At 38.7% G+C, this 13,607-nt stretch overlaps 2 protein-coding genes across 9 annotated transcripts in view; both read right to left on the reverse strand.

Moving 5' to 3' along the window:
- Positions 1–2,033: 2,033 nt before the first annotated feature.
- On the reverse strand, positions 2,034–6,774 carry LOC130137268 (receptor-like protein EIX1). Its single transcript, XM_056308073.1, has 2 exons — positions 6,488–6,774; positions 2,034–4,330 (listed from the first exon to the last, which is right to left on the reverse strand). Exons 1-2 carry the CDS (start codon positions 6,772–6,774, stop codon positions 2,041–2,043), a joined length of 2,577 nt encoding a protein of 858 aa, XP_056164048.1. The 3' UTR covers positions 2,034–2,040.
- A 2,646-nt stretch (positions 6,775–9,420) lies between these two features.
- Positions 9,421–13,607, reverse strand: part of LOC115681561 (receptor-like protein EIX1) — a 41,766-nt gene continuing 37,579 nt past the window's right edge. For 3 of the 8 annotated variants that reach the window (XR_008815491.1, XR_008815488.1, XR_008815495.1), the window contains exons 2-3: positions 10,676–13,545; positions 9,972–10,087 (exon numbers count right to left, since the gene is read on the reverse strand). Coding sequence is in view for 1 of the 8 variants with exons in the window: in XM_056306929.1 (XP_056162904.1) it covers positions 10,737–13,514 (2,778 nt within the window). In the remaining 7 variants the exon portion in view is untranslated. The other 5 variants (XR_008815494.1, XR_008815489.1, XM_056306929.1 and 2 more) reach the window with 5 other exon arrangements.

Here is a 13,607-nt window from a genome sequence, read left to right on the forward strand (position 1 = left end):
TTATGGATGATGAAAATATCTTTTGTTCATTAATTTTTGTAAGAGGTAAAAGCGATCATTTTTTAAAAACTGTTTTCCTAATCATTTATTTTCTGTGAAACAAAAGAAGCCTAAGAAAACAAATCTAGTTATATAATATGAATATGTGGATTCCGTTAATTGCACCCCTAGACATGTTTTAGGATTTTTTTAATGAAGACACAGTCTAAAATATTTTCCTTTTAATGACATGTGATTTATGGAAATAAATGTGCAAATATGACGATTAAATAATAATGCAATCTCAATTTCATGATGCAAATTTAATGCAAGATCCTCTCCTAATACGCAAAGTGTATGATCTAATTGAAATTACACAATGCAATTAGGCTAGATTGACATGTAAATCCAGAATTTCTAGCACCCAAACAAACAATTTCACTCGACACAAACATTTCGAACTACAATCGAGGAACAAGAATAATCCTTGCATAGTTTGAGGGCACGAATGATAACATTTCTTTCCCCCTGCTCTATTTCTGGCTAGAAATTAAAATTTATTTCACTTTCCCGGACAAGTTTTCGAGTAAAAAAGTAGCGTTTGATAACGACACAAAATTTCTGTTCTCGGAATAGAAATTCATTTGATAACGAAGCAAAATTTCTATTCTCGCCGGTCGGGTGACGGCGGATGGCCAGCAAGCAGCGGCGGGGAGTGGTCGGCGAGCAACAGTGGCAGGTAGCGGCGGACAGCCGACGAGCGGCGGCGGACGGTCAGCGGCCAGCGGCGGTGGGTGGCAAGTGTGAATAATAAGAGAGAGTTGTTATTTCTGTTTCTGTTCCAGAAATAGAGAAGTAAAAATTTTAACTTTTCATTTCTGTTCTAAATATATTTCTGGGCCAAAATTTGTCTTAGAAATAAAAAAATGAAATTATTTTACCAAACGGATTTCTGTTCCAAACGTGTTCCCGGAAACAAAAAAATAGAAAAAAGGGGAAAGAGAATGGTTATCATTCACGTATAGAGACATAACAGGAATTTTAATCACAGTGTAGTCCTATCTACTTGTGGCTCCAATTTAAAGTCCCAGCAAACACAGTTTGATGGCCAAGCTTTGATCTCATCGAAATAATTAACAGTATATTCACAATTGGCGACCAAATCAACCGATTAGTAAAGAAAATTTAAAAAACTTTAAAACCAAATTGGATCCTAAACGGAGTCATTATCCCAAAGAGCGCAAACTACATAATACCTGAACCGATGTGAAAGAGATCAAAATCAAGCATCGGAGGTAGTTCATGGCGACTTAGCGACACCTCGTGATAATACGAACAGCAGCAGTGACACGAATGCTCGAAAGCAGCAAACGGATTGATAAGTGCGATTTGGCGAGCAGGGGCAGTGGCCTCTTTTTCAATACAAGCTTCTCTGAACAGTGGACCTGTGTGTTGGTAACTTATCAATGTGTTATCGACTGAACTTCGTTGCCAATCAAAACTTCGTTGCTGACGTGTTTTGATAGTTATCAATGCTTTTCACATGTTATCAGCATGAAACGATATTCAAAGTTATACCCTACGAAATCGTAGAATCATCGAACTTTGGCTCACAGAGTCTAATCATTTTACATTAATATAAATGCCCTATTCTATTGGACATGATCATTTTACATTAATATAAGTGCCCTATTCTATTGGACAAAAGCAAGAGACCTTTTACTTTATAACCAAATGGATAGAAAGAGAGAAATGTTGGAGAATAATGAGCACAACTTCATCACTTGAAGCTTCAATAGCATTGGACCAAAAAAAAAAAAAGAAGAAGCTTCAATGGCAATCTTCCATTATGAAGAGAGGAACTATCAGGTTCATAGTAGTTGCAAAGACGCATATCTCTGGAATTGGATAAGTCAATGCATACTTTCATGCAGGGTGTCACCTGTACCTCACAATTGTGAGGATAAATGCTAAAAACAATTAGCAACATTTATCAACAAATGAGGAAAAGAAATATAAATAATGAGAGACAGAGGGTGATTTTACTTACTGAATAACCTCTTAGTTGCGTAGTCGGAATTGAAAAGCTCTCTTGAACCAAAGCATGGTAATCATCCTCGGGATCGACAGTTTTACAATAATCCTATCCACCGCCCGAAGATAGGAAATCCTCCAAGATTGCTTGAGATGTAATATACAACAGAATCCCAAGATTCCCACTGTAAAACCTGGTCCCAATCCCGAGTATAACCCAACAACAATGGAGTCGCCTTCATTAGACTCATCTTCGATTGTATTGTTACCACCTCGTCCGTCCTTGTCATTATGATCATCTCCGGGACAAACTCTCAACAGAGGAGCTCCGCAAAGTCCATCGTTGCCGCGATAAAAAAATTGATCGTCTAGGGTGGTTAGATGATTGCCTGATGGAATGCGACCAGATAAATTGTTGAAGGAAAGATCCAAACAACCTAGAGAGTCTAAATTGGTTATATTAGGAGGGATTCCACCCGATAGCTTGTTATTGGACAGATCAAGTGAATCTAACTTTCTCAAGTTCCCGATATCTGCAGGGATTTCTCCAAGGAGCTTATTGTGAGAGAGATTCAAATTCCGAAGTTGGGCAAGCCAAGTCAGCCCTTCCGGTATTAGTCCGTCTAATGCGTTGCTTGACAGGTCCATGGAAAATAAATATCGAAGTGTGGTGGTGAATTCTACGCTTCTTCTTTTCATATCAACCGTAATGGAAAAGCCCAACGGGAATCTCCCATATGGAGTAAAAGTGGAATTGGCCCACATTAGCGAGAGGTTGTTGAAACAACGAGGAATGCCTCCGGAAAGGTTGTTATGCGCTAAGCTTAAATATCGGAGATTATCAAGATGGCATAGCTGCAAAGGAATGTCCCCAGTGAAGTCATTTCTCTTGAGATCGATTATCTCAAATGAGTGAGAGTGTCGTCCAAACGAAGGTATTCTACCAGTGAATTGATTGTTACTAAGATCGAGGTATACCAAATTCAGCTTTAGTAAACATTTCGGAGGCACTCCATTCAAGTCATTTTCATGTAGGCCTAGAACTCCTAATCGCTCCAAATGGCATAGAGAGTATGGAATATGACCATTTAACTTGTTGTCTCCCAATGAAATCCATTCCAGATTTGCTTGTGACTTCCTCCAACATCGAGGAAGTCTCCCAGACAGTTGGTTCTTAGAGAGATCAAGAACATGCAATTCATCTGACATGCATAATGAATTTGGAATGCCACCACTGAGGTTATTTCTAGAAAGCGACACTAGCCTTAATAAGGGAATCTTTTTTCCAATAATTCGAGATATATTGCCTCTGAGCATGTTGCCCGACAGATCCAACAGTTCAATGTTAGATAAAACGTCAGGTAGCCAATGAGGAACTTCATCTGAAATGCTAGCATTTGACATGTCCAGTACCGAAATGTTCCTCTGTGTTCGAAGCCAGTTTGGGAATCTTGGTCCCACTTTGCAACTTGACATGAGAATCTTTTGAAGTTGGAAAGAAGGAACCCAAGATGCGCTAATATTTAAAGCAAGCTCGTTCGAATAAAAGTATAACACGGTCAAGCTGGTGAGATTGGCAAAGTGAAGTTCGCTAACAACTCCCTCCAATTGATTATTACGGATGTCCATCTCCTCTAAATTGAATAGTCGCCCAGTACTTTCTGGAAGGTTCCCGCTCAATTTGTTAGAAGAGAGGTACAACTTTCTCAGAGATGATAGCCGGCCCACAATAGCGGGAATACAGCCTGATATCGAGTTCCATGAAAAATCAAGGAATTCGAGATCTTTGAAATTCCCAAATTGATTGGGCAGTTGACCACTGAAATTGTTGCCGGAAACATCAATAGTCTTTAGGTTACTTTGTTCACAAATCAAAGCATTGTCTCCGCTGTTTGAAATCCTCCCACTAAATTTGTTAGAACGCAAGCTTAGTACTTGCAAGTTGCAGAAAATGCTCATGTTCTTCAAAATTTCACCTTCCAGCTTATTTTTAAAGACATCAAGGAATCTAAACGACCGACTATTTGCAAGGATGACAGTGGGGAATACGCCTTGGAGATCATTAAAACTTAAATTGAGATGTTCGAGTTTGCTCAAGTTTTGAAACCAAGGAGGAATAGATGATTGCATGGAGTTGTGACTTAGATCAAGGAATTTAAGAGAAGTGACATTGACATGCACAGAGCCTGAAGCATCTTCCAAATAACATCCCCTCAATTTTAAGAACTCTAGGGACGAAAGCATGTTGATAGGACTAAACCAATTTTTGGGGTTGAGAAGGGGGACATAAGACAAGTCCAAGTACTTCAAGTTAGAACTCCGTCAATTGTGTGGGGGGTTCTTGGGTCATCAAAAAAAAAATCTATGATTTAGACCTCCGTCAATTGCTAATAACATCTATGATTTAGATTGTTAAAACAATCTAAATCTCGACCTGGGGTGACGCTAGCGCAGGACCCACCATCACGGCGCCACACTTAAGAATCCCTAACGATTACGCTGGGGTTCGAACTCCGATCCCTTCGTGGGGGGACAAGAGCGCAAGCCAACGCAGCCGCTGCGGGCGGTGGTATGCAGTAACTTCGTCTATGTATGTTTTATACATAATAGCTTAGTTTATGCACGAATAGGTTTTCATGCATATTATTCGTCTACTTTAATAAATTTCGTGGTATGTAGGTTCTAGAAATAGCTTTAGCTAAACATTAAGTAGGAACACAACTCTCTATCAGCATGGTCCTAGCCATGTCTTGTAGAGATGGATTCTTTCTCTCCACAACTTCGTTTTGTTGAGGAGTGTAAGAAGAGAGAAACTGTGCTAAAAATTCGAAAAAGTTTTGATTTTCAAACTCTTTGCCATGATACGATTTTTAGACAAAATGCTATAACCATTTCGAACTTTACTTGCAAATTTCACGAAGGAATGAAATGTTTCATGATTATGAGCTAAGAACATTACATAAGTATTCCTTGAATAGTCATCCACGATCACCAAATAGTACATTTTACCACCAAAGCTAGTTCCCTGTTGGTCCAAATAGGTCTATATGTAATAGTCGCAAGACCAGGTTAGTACTAACAGCATTTATAAACATGAAGGAGCTATTTAATTGCTTATCGAAAGAACATGCATTGCGCATTTCATATTTTTAATTTGATTTTAGGCAATCTATGCACTAGGTCCTTAGCAGAGAGCTTAGAAATCTGTTTCATGTTAATATGACCAAGCTGTCTATTCCATAACTCTTTTTCATCTTTTATAGATACAAGACAAATTAACAACATTAGAATCAAGATCAACCAAATGAATACTATCTTATCTTTTTTCCAGTAAATGATTGAGATTTATCTTTACTTACTCCAATACACATACCTTCCTCGAAGCTGATTATGAAGCCTTTGTCACACAATTGGCCTTGCTAATCAAGTTATGTTTGACTCCCTTGATCAGAGACACGTCCCCGATAATCAGGTTTCCCAACTTGATGTTGCATCTACCAGCAATTCTACCTTTATCCTTTCTTCTGAAGGTGACAATTCCACCATCGACTTGGACAAGACTTAAGAACTTGGAAGGATCAGCAGTCATTCGCAGCGATCATCCTGTCGAGATACCACTTGTTCTTCCTCTTTATAACCTACAAGAAAGAAGAATTTCATCTTTTCTTTGGTACCTAGATAAACTTAGGTCCTTAGGACTTACCTTTTTCATCCTTATCAAGCTTGGTGGCAGAGGACATTGGTGTATCCACTTTTTTTCAATTTTCCCGTCCAAATTTCTTTACCAATTCTCTCACATATTTGTCTTGATATATAAAGTTGCCATCTCTTGCAAGTGAAGCTGAGTTCCCCTATCATGCTCATTTCAAACTCACTTTTCATTATATCAGCAAATTCCTTACATAGTGTCTCATTAGTAAATCCAAAGATATCCACATAAATTTGAATTAGTTGGATATCATTATCTTTTCTTTTGATGAAGAGCATTGTATCCACCATACCTTTTTTGAAATCATGCTCGACCAAAGATGTGCTTAGTCTCTCACATCAAGCTCTTGGTGCTTGTTTGAGTCCATTGAACGCGTTCTTCAGCCGATATACATTGTTGATCTTGTTTGGGTCTTCCAAACCTCGTGGTTGTTTTGACTAGTGAGTTTCGTAGTCTCCTTTCTCATTTCAGAAATTCTTTGGGAAGCCTTTTTGTGCTCCCCAAACATTTCTGTTAGAAAATCCTGCATCTCTTCAAATGATAGTTTAAAAGCATTTACCTCATTTTCTTCTTTGCTTTTGGAGTTTTCCATGAGGTAGAGATGTGCATCATCATCATCACTGGATTCGAACTCGGTGTTACTCTACGTTTTAGCTTTTGGTGCACATTTCTTCTTCTCGAACTTGCCTTTCATTTTCTTGACAAATGAACAATTTGGCTTTATGTATCATTGTTTCCCGCATTCATAACAAACAATATCTTTACCTTTCGCTTCCTCTTTGTTTTTGGATGGCTTCTTTTCTTCTGAAAATTTGGGGCGTCTTCTTCCTTTGTAGTTTCCTCCTTATGAAGTTCTTGAACTTTGTGGTGAATAATGTCATATCCTCATCATCGTCATCTTCTGATGATGTTTCTTCACCCGGATTGTCATTATTAGCTTTAAATGCTATAGCTTTATTATCTTTGGAGTTGTTTTTCTCATTTAGATGCTTTGATTCGTATGACATCAGTGTGCCTAGCAACTCATCCATAGTGATGGGTTGAATTATCATGGTTTCGCGTACCAAAGTCTTTATGTTGCTCCATTCTTTTGGAAGTGCTCTTAGCAACTTTTTCATTTTTTCTCCGTCAGTGAAGATCTTATCTTGATTTGCTAGGCCATTCACTATTTCAGTGAATCTTGTGAACATCTATATTACTGTTTCATCGAATTTCATTTTGAATAGCTCATAATTTCCTAAAAGAATGTTCATCTTTGTCTTCTTCACTCTATTAGTTCCTTCGAATGTAACTAGGAGGCAATCCCAAATTTCTTTAGATGTTAATACAGGAAGAAATTCTATTAAACTCATATGTAGATAAAGCACAATATAAGAGATATTTAGCCTTAGTATTTTGAGTAGCTCTTCTCTGAGCTTCCACTACACAAGCAGCAACACCTGCAGCTTCAGCATCTTGATCTTTTCTTCTTCTTACTATCGTGAAGGAGCTTGAGCTTGCCACTCCATTTTCAATAACATCGCACATAATGAGATCAGTTGCTTCGACATAAGCTTGCATTCTTTATTTTTAGTAGCCATAGTTTCTGCCATCGAAGTATGGAGACTTGCTAGGAGCTTGAGAATCACTTGTACAAAAACCATCAAAGTTAGCCACAAATAAGAATCTTTCTGCTAAGAAGAAATACATTTCAAACAACAAGCAACAGAGCTCTGATACTAACTGTTGAGGCTAACTATGCAACCAAAAGAGGGATGAATAGGTTGTAGTAAAGATTTTGCAGAAATCACGAAATAATACTTGGATGGAGATGCTAATATTAAGAATATCAAGTGGTGTTAATGTGTAAATATCAGATAAAAGCAGAAGTAAAGATAACACATAGCAATATATAGCGGTTCGGCTTATTTAGTAAGCCAACGTCCACTCTCCAAACTAATAACCACAAGTTGGGCTGGATTGCACTAGTAATCACCAAGATAATATACAACCAGCAAGCATTGATTTTTTTTTTACGATAGATCACACTATCAAGACTCAAATGCTGCTATCAAATGTGTACACTTAATCTTCTTCAATTACAACGTAGCAAGAAAACTACTCTGGAAATCTCAATGAATGAAAACAATTTTCTCAAAATGCAATGATGAGTACTTTCAGCTTGTTCTAGATTTTTTGTCCTACACCTTTCGACTTCAACGACCTTCTCTTTTATATACATCTTCAATCTTCCTGTTGGAGATTGTCCCAAGAAGCAAGTAGCCGTTAGGATTCATCAGTAGCTGTTGTTCGAAAGCTAGACTTCTCGAACAGTCCTTTCCTACAAACATCAATAGGCTTTCCCAAATTGGGTTCTTTTGCTGCCGTAACATCGCTGGTCACTTTGACAGTTCTAACAAAAAGCAGTTTCACTTTCTCTGACAATTTCTGATTCTTCTGCTGTGTTGTTCTAGCTACCAATAGCTATATTTAATCCTTCCATGAACATTCTCTGATGATCGTTATTCCAGCATTGTTAGGGACGTGATATCCTCATAAGTGACATAGAAATCATCATTAGCTGACAATCATAGTCAGTTGATGCTGTTTACGGGCAGTCCGTACAAGAACATCTTGCAATCTTCATCCAATGAATATATCATGGACATCACATAGTCCTTAATAATCATCTCGAACATCTGCACTTATCATAGTAGATATTATTCCAAGGATAGCTTGGGAATCATTAAAATTTCTAGGGATGTTTCTCCAACACTTACTTCGAGTACGATGGTTATGAAGATTCTCCAAACTATTCACCTTGGTACCTCCAAGTCTTTATGGACTCCCCCTTCTTCGAGACTTGTTCACAAAGGTCCTTCCAGATATTTAGAATCTTTTCACTTTGCACATCTAAGTTCCTTTTGTGCGGATATTTCCTGGGGCATAAACAACACTTGCATTTATCAAGCTCGAAAGGAATCATGGATTGTTTTAGCAACTTTAAAATATACTAGGAGGTTTTTTCAACAAGTTAGACTTCTACAGATCTGTTCACCTATTGGTCCTTCAAGCACTCACGAACTTCTCATTCTCTTTGACTTATTCACCCTTACGGTCCTTTTAGTCCTTTAAGTTCTTTCACATCGCATTAGGTATAGTAGATTCAATAGTGTTGAATCAACAATAGATACCTGGACAGAAATAACACTTGCATCAAATCGTATGAGATAGTTTTGTCATTATTAAAATCCTTAGGGATTTTCAAAACAATATATTGATGGACTCACATTATCCTGAGCAACTTCTTTGATGATATCTTCAATGAAGCATCAGTCATATTATGCTCGGCGCAAGCTTGCTAGAGCTCGTCAAGCGTAATATAACCACTTCCATCCTTGTCGAAGTACTGAAAGGCTGCAATTAGATGCTCTTCACATTCGAATTTGTGGGAGTGAATTATTGCGGCTATAAATTCGCCATAGTGTTCCGCTGTTGTCCACATCAGCCTGCAGAATGAAATCAGACATCACTCTAAGATGACCAAATATATGCATCAGATGGACTAGTTATCTGATTGGTTTTAGTTGATGTTCAACTTTAAGAACAGCTTGGGAAAAGTCGACCGAGGATGCAATTTAAAGACTCAGTCTTAAGCGAAAACAAAAGATCCTACAAGCAATGTACTTACAGCATCCATGAGATTACGTATCTCCGTGTCCTTCATCATGGAGCCATATCTTTGCAAACCATCTTTAAGTTCATCAAAGGTGATTGCGCCACTGATATCAGTATCCATCGCTTTAAACATTTCTTTCAAACCAGCAATCTCCTCCTTGGAGAGACTTTCCGCAATTACCTGGTGAGACCAGCACAAGCATTAAAATTTGTTACAATTAAACCCCATTTTCATAATCCAAAGAGGACTTGGTGCAGATCAAATAACATGTAAGTCTCGTACAGTTAAATGAGATGCAGGGATCTTAAAATATTCAACAGGACAAGTGCACATCTCAGAGTAGCAAAGCATAAGAGAATTGTGATTCTGCAAACTTTTGGATGAAAAGGGGACTTGCACTTTGCAGCTAAAATTTACGTTATTCCATCGAGAATAGCAATGTGAAATTCGCCATACGGCACAAGTTTTGTACAATAAATGCGAAGAACACAACACAATTTAGCACTCAAGATAAAGAACCAGCCCCCAAATAAAGTGCGCCGTATGTCAATCAAAGCGAGAGAGATTAATATAAAGGTGTCAAATATTTACCTGCAGAGCCATCTTCTTTAACTTATTCATAGCAGAGAAGTGTTTGAGCCGAGATGGAACTGCTGGATCTGGTGCTCTCTCAGGGGCAACTCCATTCTCGCATATACATGGACGGCCTGAAATTTTTTTTTCTTTAGACTTCTAAACAAAATATCGCCGCGAACGGTCAAGAGACCCTTCTCATTTGTTTCAATTCTAGAAGTTAAAAATCTGTAATTCCTTCATGATAAAGAAGAAGAAAACAGAGAGGAATGAAAAAATGGTAACTTTATGGGCTCCCCACTAAGTGGAAAAAAATAATTGCAGTTGATATAAAGCTACCGACAGTAAAGCAATAGGCAATTCGCACTGTCAAACATAGATATTCAGTCCCATTAGATTGGGAAGCGTCAATTTTTTATCCCAGATGAAGAAAGAAACCTGTGTTTAGTGTGCCTGAGCACCATTTTAGTACTGACAATTGGAAAGAAAGAAAGAAATGTTGGAGAATAGTGCGCATTTCCTTATTACTTGAAGCTTTAGCAGCAATCTTCCATCATGAAGAAACGAACTATCAGTTTTGTGGCAATTGTCATGGTGCATGCAACTCACAAATGTGAGGACAATTGACAGAAACAATTAGCATCATCTATCAACAGAATAAATGATTACGAGGAAAAGGAAATATGAATCATGAGAGAGCGAGTGTGTGTGATTTTACTTACTAAATAACTTCTTATATGCGTAGTGTGAATTGACAACCTCTCTTGAACCAAAGCATGGTAATTACTCTCGCGATCGACAATTTTTCGACAATCGAATCTTCCGCCGAAAATAGGGGAAGATATGTAATATGCCACAAAATCCCAAGAATACCACCGGGAAACCCACTCCCAATCTTGAGTAAAACCAAACAACAGAGTAGCCTTTTTTAGACTCATCTTCACTCGTATTGTAACTATCTCGTCTGTCCATATCATTATGCTCATTTCCAGGACAAACTTTCAAAAGAGGAGCTCCGCAAAGTTCATCATTGCCACGATAAACAGATTGATTGTCCAGAGTGCTTAGATGATTGCCCGATGGAATAGGACCAAATAAATTGTTGAAGGAAAGATCCAAATGACTTAGAAAGTCTAAATTGGATATGCTAGGAGGGATTTCACCCGATAGCTTGTTATTGGATAGATCCAGTGATTCTAAATCTCTCAAGTTGCCAATATCTGAAGGGATTTCTCCAATCAACTTATTTTGAGAGAGGTTCAAATTCTGAAGTCGAGCCAGCCTAGTCAGCCCTTTTGGTATTTCTCCATCCAATGCATTGCTTGAAAGGTCAATGGAAAATAAATAACGGAGCGAGGTGGTGTATTCTAGGCTCTTTCCTTTTATATTAACCATAATAGAAAACCCCAACGGGAACCTCCCATACGGAGTAAAAGTGGAGTTGGCCCACATCTGCGTGAAGTTGTTGAAACAATGAGGAATGCCTCCGGATAGGTTGTTATGTGCTAGGTTTAAATACTGGAGATTAACAAGATGGCATAGCTGCAAAGGAATGTCCCCATTGAAGTAATTTCTCGCAAGATCGATTGTCCTCAATGATCGAGAATGTTGTCCAAATGGAGGTATTCTACCAGTGAATTGATTGTCACTGAGATCGAGGTTTACCAAATCTAGCTTTAGTAAACATTTTGGAAGCACTCCGTTCAAGCCATTTTCATGTAGGCCTAGAACTCCTAATCGCTCCAGATGGCATAGAGAGTCTGGAATCTGACCATTTAACTTGTTGTCTCCCAATGAAATCCACTCCAAATTTGCTTGCGACTTCCTCCAACATTGCGGAAGTCTCCCAGAAAGCTGGTTCTTGGAGAGATCAAGAAAAGACAATTCATCAGACATGCATAATGAATTTGGAATGCCACCACCGAGGTTATTTCCAGAAAGTGACACCAGCCTTAACAGTGGCATCTTCTTTCCAATAATTCGGGATATGTTGCCTCTGAGCATGTTGCCGGAAAGATCCAGTCGTTTAGTGTTGGATAAAACTTCAGGTAGCCAATAAGGAACTTCATCTGAGATGCTAGCATTTGACATGTACAATACCGAAATGTTCCTTTGCATTCGAAGCCAGCTTGGGAATTGTGGTCCCACTTTGCAATTGGACATGAAAATCACTTGAATCTGGAAAGGAGGAACCCAAGATGTGCTAACATTTACAACAAGCTCATTCAAATAAAAGTTCAACACGGTCAAGCTACTGAGATTGGCAAAGTGAAGTTCGCTGACAACTCCATCCAATTGATTATTACGAATGTCCATCACCTCTAGATTGGATAGTCGCCCAACACTTTCTGGAATGTTCCCACTCAATTTGTTAGAAGAGAGGTACAATTTTTTCAGAGATGATAGTTGGCCCACAGTAGCGGGTATAGGACCTGAAATAGAGTTCCATGAGAGATCAAGGAATTCAAGATCTTTGAAATCCCCAAATTGATTGGGTAGGCGACCACTGAAATTGTTGCCGGAAACATCAATAGTCTTCATGTAACTTCGTCCACAAATCAAAGCACCGTCTTTGGTATCCGAAATCCTCCCACTAAATTTGTTAGAACGCAAGTTCAGTACTTGCAGGTTGCAGAAATCGCTCATGTTTTTCAGAAGTTCACCCTCCAGCCTATTCTTAGAGACATCAAGGAATCTAAGCCATCGACTATTTTCAAGGATATCGGTGGGGAATATGCCTTGGAGATTATTAAAACTTAAATCAAGATGTTCGAGTTTGCTCAAGTTTTGAAACCAAGGAGGAACAAATGAATTCATGGAGTTGTGACTCAGATCAAGGAATCTAAGAGAAGTGAAATTGACATGCAAAGAGGATGAAACATCTTCCAAATTACATCCCTTCAATATCAGAAACTCCAGGGAGGAAAGCATGTTGATAGGACTTAACCATTCTTTGGAGTTGGGAAGGGGAACATAAGACAGGTCCAAGTACTTCAACTTAGAAAATGTCGAAAGCCACCGGAGGTTTTCTATTTTAATAGAGGGCCACCACCACAAATTACTAAGATCCAAGTACCGTACGCTGGAAAGGTTACTAAGTTGACTGGAAACATGTCCATAGAAGCCTGCAGATGAGAGGTTGAGATACTCCAGTTTTTTAAGAGAAGCTAAGAACTTTGGGATTCCTTGGGTTGAAAAATTATTGAAGCTAAGGTCTAGATACTTCAAATCCTTCAGGTTGTTTAGAGCAGGATGTATCTTACCTCCCAGGCTACACTCTAAGCCATCACAGGGATTACGAAGATCGAGCTTCATGACGCGGCCTGTCTTCTCGCTGCATTCAACTCCTTCCCACTCGCAACAACCCTCACCGATCCATGACTGCAGACGTCTTGAAGGATCGGTGAGATCCTGCTTGAACTTCATAAGAGCCTCCCTCTCAGCATCAATGCAACTTATATTCGGAAAGGCTTTGGAATGACCGTATTCCATGGCTTGACTGACAAAGAGCGCATTCAAGAAGAGTGCAGACACGAACCCAGTGTAGATTTTGAATGCCATTGTTGCTGAAAAGTGACCTGGGAACTTCCGTCTATATTGGCGAAAAAAGTGAAGACGTTACCATCTTTTTCAAAATGCTTATTCTGCGAAGAA

Source organism: Syzygium oleosum, unplaced genomic scaffold (genome assembly GCF_021117445.2).
Source record: "Syzygium oleosum isolate NSW1041296 unplaced genomic scaffold, Sole_v2.1 Sole_v2.02, whole genome shotgun sequence".
Lineage (NCBI taxonomy): Eukaryota > Viridiplantae > Streptophyta > Magnoliopsida > Myrtales > Myrtaceae > Syzygium > Syzygium oleosum.

What these genes read in the sequence shown, in the direction of transcription:
- LOC130137268 (XM_056308073.1), bottom strand. Translation starts at nt 6,774, where the DNA reads ATGATAATTCAACCCATCACTATGGATGAGTTGCTAGGCACACTGATG. An exon ending in AAACAAAGAGGAAGCGAAAG is followed by an intron (nt 4,331 to 6,487) that starts GTAAAGATATTG and finishes CAATTGACGGAG; the next exon opens with TTCTAACTTGAAGTACTTGG.